The 12985-nt window shown below is 37.0% G+C and overlaps 1 protein-coding gene across 3 annotated transcripts in view; it reads right to left on the bottom strand.

Annotated features, from left to right (window-relative positions):
* Nucleotides 1-1915: 1915 nt before the first annotated feature.
* Nucleotides 1916-12985, bottom strand: part of TNFSF13B (TNF superfamily member 13b) — a 34543-nt gene continuing 23473 nt past the window's right edge. For all 3 annotated transcript variants that reach the window (XM_059903011.1, XM_059903013.1, XM_059903014.1), the window contains 3 exons: nt 5967-6079; nt 5729-5879; nt 1916-2843 (listed from right to left, as the gene is read on the bottom strand). In XM_059903011.1, coding sequence (XP_059758994.1) covers nt 2731-2843; nt 5729-5879; nt 5967-6079 — 377 coding nt within the window. In that variant the 3' untranslated portion in view covers nt 1916-2730. The remainder of the gene's footprint in view (nt 2844-5728; nt 5880-5966; nt 6080-12985) is intronic.

The following is a 12985-nucleotide window of genomic DNA, read 5'->3' as shown; positions in this document are numbered from 1 at the left end:
AGAAGAGTATCTGGCCTGGGCCCATATACTTAAACCTTAGAAATTTTCTTTCGTAGGAAATCCCAGGATAACATCCTTTTCTGCTAAAATAAATTGGAGGAAAGATAGCAAAGGCTGAACTTGGGCAATCTCACTCACTGTTGCGGTCACATCCCCACACACCTCTATATTTACCTAATCTTTTTTTAAATTTATTTTTTATTGAAGTATAGTTGAATTACAACACCGTGTTAATTACTGCTGTACAGCAAAGTGACTCAGTTATACATATATCTACATTCTTTTTCATAGTCTTTTCCATTATGGTTTATCCCAGGTTATTGAATATAGTTCCCTGTGCTCTACAGTAGGACCTTTGTTGTTTATCCATTTTATATATATACCAGTTTGCATCTGCTATTCCCAAACTCCCAATCCAACCCTCTCCCACCCCCCTCCTCCTTGGCAACCACCAGTCTATTTTTTATGTCCCTGATTCTGCTTCTGTTTCATAGATAGGTTCATTTGTGTCATATTTTAGATTCCACATATAAGTAATATCATATGGTATTTGTCTTTCTCTTTCTGACTTAATTCAACTTCCTGATAACTGCATAAACTTTGACTCAACCAAAGTCTGATTTTCCTCACAATTTCACTGACGAGGAAGATAAGATTCACATTTTAAGGCTGGTTTGAACAGAAAGCAAAATAAGATTTAAGACCATTTTATGTGGCTGAATTCTACATCTGCTGACAAAATATGCTAAGCCATTTAGAAAGAAAAATGTTGCAAGCTGTAGATTTACAAGAGATTAGGGTGCAAGCCTATTACGGTGTAGTTTTATCTTTTTTTAACCTAGGCTCTAAGAAATATTTAATCCATAACTTTATATATATAGTATTGAGGTGACCAAATCCTTTTTGAAACATGTAAAATATTTATGACTTCAAATACTTTATATCATACCCTAACACATACTACTTTATAATGTTCTACAATGTATGCACCTAATTTTTTTTATCATTTTACTTAGTCTTTTTTTTAATTGAAGTATAGTTGATTTACAATATTGTGTTCATTTCTGTACAGCAAAGTGATTCAGTTATACATATATATACATTCTTTTCCATATTCTTTTCCATTATGGTTTAATCACAGGATATTGACTATAGTTCCCTGCATGCACCTAATTTTTAAGACAACATTCAGTGTTATGGAGAGAAACCAAAAGATGAGTAGTGTTAGACAAACAATCCAAAAATGAGGCAAAAGGCACTAACATTTTTTATTTGGCAATCTACTTAGCAGCAACACTAAGAAAATCTCTGACTTCCTTCTAGTATTGAAACGTCTACCTCACCTATCACTTCTTTTTTTATTACAATATTGTAAAACAGAATAAACTGCAAAGTGTATTTTATTTTAACCAAAAAGCCAAAACTATAGAAATCAGTTTTAAACAAAGTTTAATTTTAGGCACAAAATAAAAATAATTTTGTTTTGAAAAAAATACCTTTAAAAATATTTTAATGTAAACTGGGGAAAACTAGTGTAGACCAGGGTCTATTTTTCCATCTGTTTAAACAATGAAGTAAACTGTTTAAACTGATGACATTTAAAAATATAAGCAAAACACATGACGTTATAAAAGATAAGTATTACAGCATTCTCAAAAATGAGTCTTTATAAAATGAAAATTAGGACAATGTCTTCTGGCATGTGATAATCTTTGGAACAAGCACATGGCATATAACATACTCAGGATGCCAAGAACTTTAATTAAACCTCAACTTCTGTAAAGCTAATAACATGAGTATTTTTTAAAGGCTGGGATATGTGAACTACAATACCAGCAGTTTAAAACAGAAGGATAGGAAATAAAGGGAAATGATATTACATTATTACAAATGTACTTATTAACTTCTATGGCAGATTTTATTTTTAGGTAGAAACACCTATAGTTATTTCTTTCAATTAATGCTTATATGCATGAATTGGAATTACCCTACATTAAAAGTTTCTGAAGTAACTGAAATTAGCTATAAAAAATACACCTCAGTGTAAACACATGAGAGAATTATTTCCCTCCTGTGAAAGATGTCCAGGAGTGTTCCGGCGGGTAATATATGATATTAGAGCTAAAAACTGCAAACTTGAAATAAACCTAAAAGACTTAAATAGTACCTATATCCTATTTTGAGTCCGATTGTTTAATATGATATTTAAATTTAAACTTTTAGTTACTTTTTCATGTATGGAATGCAAGATTTCTATACTTTTTTTCTTTTTTTTAGTTTCCTCAATATTAACTGAAAAAGGAGAAAGGGTATTTAACATAAAAATAGAGGATAAATCCTGAGATTTCCCCCAAATGTCTAAATGTCCTACAGGCACGGGCGCTCTTCCATAGCAAACAGTGGGATACCATTTTTGAAGAAATGATTACTGCCCCTTTGAATCTTGTGCTTCTTCCAAGGTAAGAAACTATTGACTAAGGTGTTCAACATGGCATTATAGCGAAAAGTCTTTCTACATCTATTTTTCCTTAAACGGGCTCTAGTTCTTGTAATTCACATGACACCCTTTGGCTGTGGTTGTCTGTTAAATTTCCTGTTTTGGTCTAGTTTCAGCAAACCAGGCTATGGTAACTACCTTTTTTTTTTTTTTTGGTATTTCCAGTTAAGTGTTTTCTCTTTAGAGGTACAAAGAAAGGGAGGAAAACAGCCATGCCAAGGTGTGTAAGTAGGTCACAGAAGTTTCAGTGCACCAAAAAACGTGCCGTCTCCATCCCGGGATATTTTAGCATCTTCGCGTGGTATTGCCAGTTGGAGTTCATCCCCTTCCTCCAGCTTTGCGATGCCTGGAAAAGAATGATTTGCAAGAACTTTAAGCAGGAAAGGAGGGGGAGGGGAGAACATTAAAGACAACTACCTTGTTTTGGAAAAAAATAGTAACATAGGCATTCACCCTTCAAATTACACCAGTGGACTTCTAAACCAGTTATTATTTGCCTAAACCCCCCCCCCCCCCACAAAAAAGTAAAAGAAACAAGCAGAAGGAGTTATAACAGACATAAATGGATGTGTCACCTACTGTTTGTAAAATGGAGAATCTAAACAGGAACCAAACATCTAACTATAAGAAAAAAAAGTTTAGGAATTCATAGCACGTCCCTTGATGGAAGGTTATATAGTTAAAAGTGGTTTTGCTTCATTTTATTGACATGGGAATCTTTAAAAAATAATGTTAAATAAAAATACAGAAAAATGAGCACACCCACGTATATATACTGCATAGTCCTAAATATACTTTCAAATGTGCATACAAAATGCATAAATTATTTAAAAGTGAAAAACAAAACACTACTTATTCACAAAGCACATCTGCTAACATAGTCTTTCTCTAGAGTACAAACTATGGGATGAGGAGTCATTTGGATTACTTTTATAGCCCTCTATAATTTGTGTTTCCATACTTGTTTTTACAATCAAAAGCAACAAGGCAATTAGCTTCTCAAAACTGATCAACTAATCTGCATGCATGCGCCTAATTTACAATAATGCAGCCTGTGATTCAGGAATACAAAACACAACTCCGGAACTACACTCAGTATATCAGGTCATTCTTGACTCCATTTTAAAAGAAAAAGATAAAGAAAAAGAAAGAGGAAGAGGGGCAGAGAATAAAACCAAGGAAATAACAAAGGAAATAGCATCTAAATTGTCAGTACTTTCAACTAACAATTTTAAAAGTAGTTGCACTGTTTCATTAACACGCCATGAAAATGTATTTACAGGAACACATCTACGTTAACCTCTATTCCACTGTCAAGCCAAAGCACCTGGGTGTCCTGCAGCAATAGCCAGTGGGTGTTTATTTACTGAGCACCTCAGATATACCAGACACCTTCGTAGGCCCTCATAGGGCGGTGATCAGAATAACCAAAGCGTCTGTCTACAAGGATCTTGTTTTTTGTTAATAGACCAAGACAGACAACAAACAAAAGAACATAGTTTTAGGTATTGTTAAGGGTAAAGTGTACACTTTTAGGATTGGCAAGGCATTTGATGATTACATTAAGTAGTAGAAAAAAAAAAGATTGAAGTTATCTGTTGAATGGATTAGTCATTATCATAGAGATTGAAGATAATCTAATAATTTGACAAAGGCTATAGATCACAGATCATTAAGTAATAGTAACTCTCAAAAAAAGTCTGTGTGAACCAACTACGTTTCAAAGTAGGTTCTATTTAAAATTTCAACACTGAGTTATGGGCTATTTCAATTCTTCCAGATTATAGCAATCAGCTCTAACTTTTTCTACAATAAACACATTCAACTTGTTAATGAAATAATAAGATTCAGCTTCGTTGGGCTCCTCAAATGGACCATTTTAATTTTTTCCAGATTATTATGGAAGCACTTTATACACATATACACCAATGTGTAGCTTTTAATGGTTTCAAACAAATTCGTTCTAGAACAGGTGAAGATTGAAAACCTGAAATTTCCTAGAAAACACTTTTCGTAAAGAATACTAAGCTACTAGCACTGAGAAATATCTTTAAGGTCAAGTTAATTACTCTTAAAAAGTAAGGCACCTAGGAAATCTGGCTGAGAAAGTAACCATGAGGGGCTGATGATAGAAAATTTGAAAAAGAGTGTGTTGTAAAGCTCTAAGTACTAATTAATGTAAATAAATATAACAGACTGAAGTGACCTCACCATTTATAAATATTTTGCAACACCAAAATACTGGTTACCACTGGCCGCAGGGAAACATTTCTCTTTGAAAATTAGGGAATTCCAATTCGGTAAACTTCCTCATCACCCTGTCAAAGCTATTTATGCCTGTGGATCCAGGATGACAATCGTCTCCATTATTGGGAACTATTTTGCTTTCTCACTTGTTTCATCGTGCCTTTGTCAGTAAACGCCTTCGGAATACAGTGCTTCAAATCGCACAGCCCCGTTGCACCCCATGTTCCACGCTGTCATTCGCGCTAAATGTCTGGAAGGGAAGACATTCCTCGGGGTCCTGAATGGATGTGTCAAAATCACCAGAGAGAAATAAATGTGTCGAAGGCAATTTTTTCTTTTTCAGATACTGGCCTCGATTAATTTGAAATTACCCCAAGACAAAATGAAGGCTCCGATGGCAATTACAGCCTAAACAGACCTGAAATGAAGTGAGCCTGCCCTTTCCCTTTTCTGAGTTGAAATGCAGCCTCACTCCTACACTTTCACATCCCAAACGCATCCACCTGGTGTCCATTGACACCAGCAAAGCCACTGTGCCACTGACCCTCAAACCGGCCAAAGGCACTTCTTCCGCAGGAGGTAAAGAAGAGATACTGTGAGTCCCACTGGGGTCAGACCGGCTGGTTTAAACTAAGTTCTGTGCAGTCTAAGACAACGTGTGCTTCCTCTCCGTGCCTCAGACCCCACCTCCCTTCCACAGGGAGGGTTAAAGGAAGGGGCACAGGTAAAGTGTCTGGCACGTGGTTACCATTCTCTTATTATTCCAGCATTGTTATTACAGGTTGAAGAAAACCCAGCTTACGATTGTTCTAGTGTGGATTGCTGTGAAGTTACTGCCCTTTCTAAATGTATATAAAAATGATAAACCTATTAATAATGATTTTGTCTCTATTAAAACAGACTAGTTTATCATTCAAGATAATAAAAACCACACAGTATATTGAGGAATGTCTTTCTGGCTATGTATATAGAACTATTATTTACCAGCTGAATAACAGGAATTATTGGGTAGTGTTTCAGGCATATTTTGAATACATCGGAACAAAGTCACCAGACTCAATTCGTCCCCAAAGACATGGACTTTTTTCCTCTGTATTAGGTGTCCCATGGCAAAGGTGTTATCGGTGTATAAAACCTGAGAAACAAACCAAAGAACTTTGTCAGAAGTCAGCACAAAATGGGAGGCATTGGACAGAGACAGCGGCACTAGGGCTGAACCTACCTGACCGTATATAAAGAAGTAACCCGTTTCTTTGACCAATATTTTATTCTCTCTTTCTTCTAGGGCTCTTCCTCTTTTAAAGCTGAGAAGCCACGGAACAAATGTGTAAGCTCCTACAATGAAGAGAATGATTTATAAGAAAAAAAAACTGAGAAAAGCAGTTTTTCACCTCCACTTAGCTGCTAAACTAAGTCTGAAACTTAGAGGAGAATTTCATCTTTTAAAAAAAGGGGAAAAGAAGAGAAATCACAATCCTCCACTGGTTTCTCAGCCATCATTTATATACTCACCCAGGCAATTATCAGATACAGGAACTTGAAAGCAAACACTTCATATGTAATGTCTGGGGTTTTGATTTCTTCTGTATTTCAGCAATTTTCAAAATATAGTCTGGTCTGGATGGGACAGTTTGAGGCCAAAAAAATGGACAAACTGTCTCTGAATAACACACCAAGAGAAATTTTTGGTTCTCCTTTGATTCTGTTGGGGAGGAAGAGATTTTCCTCTACCCTTCTTGGTTCTTCTGGCTGGTCTAAGAATTAAACTGACATGAGACAGATCAACAGGAGAAAATCACACAAAAGTTTAATAATATGCATACATGGGAGAGTCCCAGGAAGACTGAGTAACTCCCCAAAGTGGGCAAAGCCCTCACTTTGAATACCATCTTCAGCTAAAGACAAAGGAGGATATTGGGGGTACGGGTTCACAAAGAGATGGAAAAACAAATGTCTGCTGGGCCACCAGAGACAGTGGGACACAGAGTGGGCTCTGGTCGCTAAGCCCTACCAGAGTCTCCCCCACTACCCTCAGCCCATATTCTTTGCAGACGTCTCTCATGATGGCTCTGTTCTAGGAACAAGTCCTCTATCCAAATTCTTTTAGGCAGTTAAGGGGAGAGGTAACAAGAAAAACTTCCTGAGTCTTCTTAAAAATAATCGCTAAAAATAATCAGCCTAAATTAATCCTCATGTCAAAGAGACACATTTTGGGGCAGCAAATTTTGCTCCCCTCTAGTTCCCAGAGAGGAGGGAGTTTGTACGTGGAGAGTTTAGCAAAGAATATGGGGAGGAAGCCACCGTCTCCCCAACATGGCAATAAGACAGAGCTTAAGGAGAGGGAGAGAAATTACTGAGACGCAACCTCTCCTAGGAAATGGTCCAGGAATGTTGTGATAATCATCCGTAATGTTCAAGTTGAAGTGGTTTCTGTTCAATACACCAATTCTCCTCCACTATCCCTCAAACATCACTTGGGGAGTGGCAGGAGAGCCACGGTTCTCAAGAGTCGGATAAAGAGGCAGAGAGAAGACAGAGGCCAAAGAAATGCGTCGGCAAAAGGGGTGCAGATGGCTGAGCCGGAATGCCCACTGAAAGAGTAAACACTACTTTCCGGTGAATTCACACGCTAAGGTCACTGGATTTCCCACCATCATGTTATGCGTATATTGGAGTAAGCAGCGGACCCTGAGGCTAGGGGCTGGGAAATTTGGGGTATAAATAAAATGGCATAAAGTAAGGAAAAAGAAGATTAGGGAAATGGCAGTACAAGAAAAAAATAGTAAAATGAAACTGTGGTAGTCTAAAATCATATAAAAAATGTTCCCATATAATTGGCAATGTTGGACCACATGTGTCCCCAAGCTTCACCTTGGTCATAACAAAAAGAGAAACAAAATCAATAATAAAATTCAGAAGTCTACAAGACGGTATGACAGAAGCTCAAGAAAAGAACAACTTGTCCTAGATTGAACATAAAGGAAATTTTCCCCTGTGGATTTTCCTAAGGGGGAGCCCTAGGATGCAATAGTTGACAATGCTTTCATGTTCATAAATACAATTGCTAAGTGGACATGCCCACTTCAATGGTGTTCCCAAGGCAAAATCATCCTACTTGAGCTTTTCCCAAATAGGATTCTCGAGGGAAGAATACAAAAGAAGAACCACATAGTTTCTGAATATTTCTGAGGAATTAAGAGCCTGAGTGGTCCAACAAAGCCACTACACTGTGAATTCAAGTTACAATGAAACAATTCCTTAAGGCAGCCCTCCAAGATCACATTCCACAGACAGAGGGAGGGAGATGAGAGGGAGGGGTGGGTGGAGAGAGGAGAGAGGAAGCAGCAGGAGGGGACCCCACAGATCTCCACTCCTCTCCTGTGCTCCCCTGAATGGCTCCATCTCTCAGGAGGAGTGAATGCTTCCCCTGACACATGAGGCAGGTCTGATCCCCCCAATCTGCTGTCCACAAGGACGGTCTCTGAGAATCCATTTCCTTAAACGAAAATTCTCCAGTGCCACACACTGGGTAATGACAGTCCACGAATAAAGATCTCCTCATTTACAAATAACAGAGGTAATCTCATCACCACCTGTTTTTATAAAATATTATTTCAGTGAAAAGATTATAATGACATAGTTTTAAATTCTGTTTAAATAAAGATCACGTGCCCAAAGCACTCTTTAAGATAGAGTTCTGAAAACATGAGGAAAAATTAATATCATGGTTGTTATTATTGTAAAATGTAAGCTGATGACTGAACGTGATTGTTTTCATGGAAGTGATACTTATTTGTTACTCTGACCACAAAGGGCTTTCCTTCCCCTTCAAAACTATACACATCATAGACTCTAATTTCTCTGAGTTTGGGGACTGTTTCTGTTTGGTTCCCTGCTGTTTCCCCAGGGCCTAAAATGATACCTGGCCCACAGCAGATGCAGCAAATATTTATTGAGTTAACTAATTCAACTTTAAACATAAAATAATTCAAAATGGTGGGGTACTAGGCAATTAGTCACTAGCATTCGATTGTTTTTTAAAAGCATTTTATTACCTGCTTACTGAAACTCTTGGAAATGAAACACCCTCCACTATAGAGGTAATATGAACTCTTGAAATAAAACACATATTTCTAAAACTGCTTGTTTATATTCTGACTAGAGATATTTATTGACTAAAAAAACTTTTTTGCCATACTTGAAACTGATCCCCTATTTCTTTATACAATACTTATATCTATAAAATTAGGCAGTTCTTACCAAATTCCACTGCTGTATTGTCATAATAGAAAAAAAAACAAGTAGTTATTAGGTTTGTATTCTTATTTACTCTTTTGCTTTTGGCATTTCATCATACCTCGCTGGAAATATTCTTATTAAAGAGAGAGAGAGTATACATTTACTTGTCTTTATATACTGTCTATGTGTCTCCTCCCAACCCCACCCTCACACATACGCGTGTGTGCACACACACACACACACACACGGATTATACTCCATTGGGCCAAGGCAATTACTATGCTGTAGTCACAGCTGGAAACCCAGATGCCAAGAATGGCGCCTAGCACACAGTATGCACTCAATCAACATGTGCTGCTCAATGAATTTTTAATTTAAGAAAACAGACTGAACAATTAATTAAAAGCTAAAGTAATTATAAACTTAAGCATAAATGTTATAATATGTTTCTACACCTTTTTTTTAAAAATAAATTTATGTATTTATTTATTTATTTTTGGCTGTGTTGGGTCTTCGTTTCTGTGCGAGGGCTTTCTCTAGTTGCGGCAAGCGGGGGCCACTCTTCATCGCGGTGCGCGGGCCTCTCACTGTCGCGGCCTCTCTTGTTGCGGAGCACAGGCTCCAGACGCGCAGGCTCAGTAGTTGTGGCTCACGGGCCTAGTTGCTCTGCGGCATGTGGGATCTTCCCAGACCAGGGCTCGAACCCGTGTCCCCTGCATTGGCAGGCAGATTCTCAGCCACTGCGCCACCAGGGAAGCCCGTTTCTACAGCTTAAAACTCACTTAGATTTTTTTTGCCTGCTAGTTAGACCACAGATAGATGCTAACGAGAAAATATGCACTAAATGACTATTCCATAGGATGCTTATCTAAACTAGTATGAATCACTCCTTATAGTATTTAGGAATTTGGAAAGGAAAAATCTCAACGACCACAGATTCTTACATCTTCTCCTCATACACAGAAAAGCACTAAAGTCATTAAACTGAGAGTCTATGCTTTGCGATTAGCAGTCGTCTTTTGATGTTCGACTAAACACTTTTTTCCAGAAAAAAAAAAAGTAATTAGATATATCCAGGTTCCTCCCTTGCCTTTTTGGAACTGTTTCTCAGAGCTATCTGAGAGGCTGTCTCCCGGGCTATAGTCCTCAATAAGACACAGAATGAACTCCAACTCATAGATCTTATATTGTGCGTTTTTATTTCAGTCAGGGGAAGTAAATTCTAGGAGTATTAATGCTTAATTTTGCTAGTCAACAGCTAAAATACTGATATATCTTGGTATATAAAGTGTGAACTTCCCAGCTCCACTCAGCTTTAAATACTTGATATATTTAAATGTTTTGGAAAACTTAATAAATTACTGTGTACATTAATATGTGAAATTAAATAAAAATAATGCCAGTATTTAAATGTAAAAATAATTTACATGTATTTCTGAAAATGCCTGCTTTTGAAAGAGTAGATCTTTCCTGTACTGACATATATGCAAGACCTATAGATAAATTTTAGGACGACAAATTTGTATAGGAAAATCAGATCTATTTCATTAATATTTGTTTTCTATTCTATTTTATGAATAGGAAATTTCCTCCCAAATATTTATACTTCCAGTGTTATTTCCCTCAATAATTGAATATAAATGCTCCAGAGAGCAGCTGTCAATCACCTATCACATTTGGTTACTTCTCCTGATTTTCTATTTTATTATCTTAAAACTCCTGGAAATAGTTTTAAGGGAGAAGATACTAATAATATTTTTTGAAGATAGATTAAGTAAACCAATTTAAGAAATAGGGATTTTTAAAAAAGAAATAGGGATTTTTTTTTTTATTGAACAAATATAGTTTAGCAGTGAAATCCACGTAATCATATGCCTGATTCTGTAGATGAGGCAGGACTAGGACAATCAACAGAAACAGAAGCCAGACAGGAAGAGCCACGCAGGCTGAGCTACCAGAAGGGCAATGAGAAGCCCTGTAGGGGCTGTGAGCAGTGGGGGGAAAATGACTATATCTGTGTTTTAGAAACATCTCTATGTAGTTACCAGGTAAGAAATGTGCAAAACTGGAGGCAAGGAAACCAGCCAAGGTGAGAGATGATGGTGGTTTATACTAGGATGGTGAAATGAAAATGAAGAAAAACAGATTAGTTCAAATTATATATATGAGGAATCACTGATAAAGTTTTGAGATTAACGTACTGACTTCGAGGAAGCAGTCAAGAATGACACCCAGAATTCTGGATTGAACAGCTGAAGACATGGTCAGCACTTACTGAAATAGGAGACACTGGAAAAAGACCAGACTTGGGGAAAAGTTCTAAAGAGTTCACGCTGATATGCCACCAAGATACTCAGGAAAAGATGTTAAGTAGACAGAAGTACATATAGGCTTGGATCTCGGAAAAGTCATCTGGGCTAAAGATCTACATTTAAGCCATCACACATGCATGTTAAGTGACAACATAGGAGGATTTAGGAATGCCAAAGAAATAAGAATGAAGAGAATGGGACTGTGTCAGAGGTCTGAAAAACATCAATACTAAGAAATTTAAGAATAATCTGCAAAGAAGTTGAAAAAGCAGTGGCCAAAAAAGCTAGGAACATGGTTGGAGAAACAAACCAAGAAAAGCACGTGTTTCAAAAAGAAGGGAATCAATAAGTGTCAAATTCTACTGTGAGATTAAATCTCCTCATTGCCTCTATGAAATAATTATGTTGAAAAACAGAATAAACAAGAGACTTCCACTATCAATATGATTGTGGAAATCACATCTCTCCTTTTTTACCTCCTGTAAATCCTATGAAACATAGATGTGTGTTCTCCAAAATAACTGCAAGGGATGCCAAAAGCAACTGAGATCACACTGAAGCTGAGCATAAAAGTGAAGAGAAGAAGCAAAGGAAATAGTCAATGGCCTGGAAGCAGCAAAGTTCACATAGAGTCAGCAAAATCAACTCACTAAAGGTGATGAGTCCCTCACACACACACAGAAATCTACAAACAAACAATACAGGAAATGTCAATATCAGCTAAAAGAATTTGGGAAATTAGGGAGGGAAAGTGCTCACTTAAATGAAAGTAAAAGTAAAAGTTTCAGAAGGGAAAATAGGTTTCATACAAAACAAAATGAGATGGAAATTTAAAAAAAAGAGTTAAGAATTTGAGAAAAATTGTAAAACTATAGAATATAAAAGATAGGTAAAGAATTACCAGCATGTACATAATTGGAACCCAGAGAGACAAAACAAAAACAACAAAAAGTCAAGCAGAACAACCACTTAGAGCTACTGCAGAATTAAAAGTCCCATTATGTGTTAGGGAAAGTTGATTCAGAGTTTTATTAGTTTCTTATTGCAGCTGTAACAAATTACCACAAACTTAGTGGCTTAAAACAATACACATTTATTATCTCCCATTTGAAACAGCAGAAGTCTCACTGGGCAAAAATCAAGGCGTTGGCAAGTTGTGTTCTTTCTGGACACTGGAATGTCCATCCCTTGCCTTTTCCAGCTTCTACAGTCTGCCTGCTTTTCTGGGCTTGTGGCCCTTCCTCTTCCCAGACAGCAATCACATCATTCTGAACTCTGTTTTCATTGCCACATCACCTTCTCTGACTCTGACCCTGTTAACTCCCTCATACAAGGATCTTTGTGATTATACTGGGACCACCCAGATAATCCAGGATAATATGCCCACATTCCTTATCTTAATCACATCTTCAAAGTCCCTTTTGCCAGGTGAGGTAATAAACTCACAGGTTTCAGGGATTACAGTGTGGACATGTCTGAGGAAATATATTTCTACCCACCACAATAGTCTACCTTCAGATATATAATAAAATAAGTACTGAAATTTTAAGGTAAATATATAATTCTTTGTGTAACTAGGCAAGATAGTCAAGCCACTTATGAGAAGAAAATTTTCTCTTACTTCAGTTTTCTTCAAAGTGCATATAATGCCAAAGGCAAAAGACAGTGGAGAAATTCCTACAAGTTACCC

Source organism: Balaenoptera ricei, chromosome 18 (genome assembly GCF_028023285.1).
Source record: "Balaenoptera ricei isolate mBalRic1 chromosome 18, mBalRic1.hap2, whole genome shotgun sequence".
NCBI lineage: Eukaryota > Metazoa > Chordata > Mammalia > Artiodactyla > Balaenopteridae > Balaenoptera > Balaenoptera ricei.
Note: the sequence above shows the minus strand (reverse complement) of the source record. Positions and strands in the feature narration are given on the sequence as shown.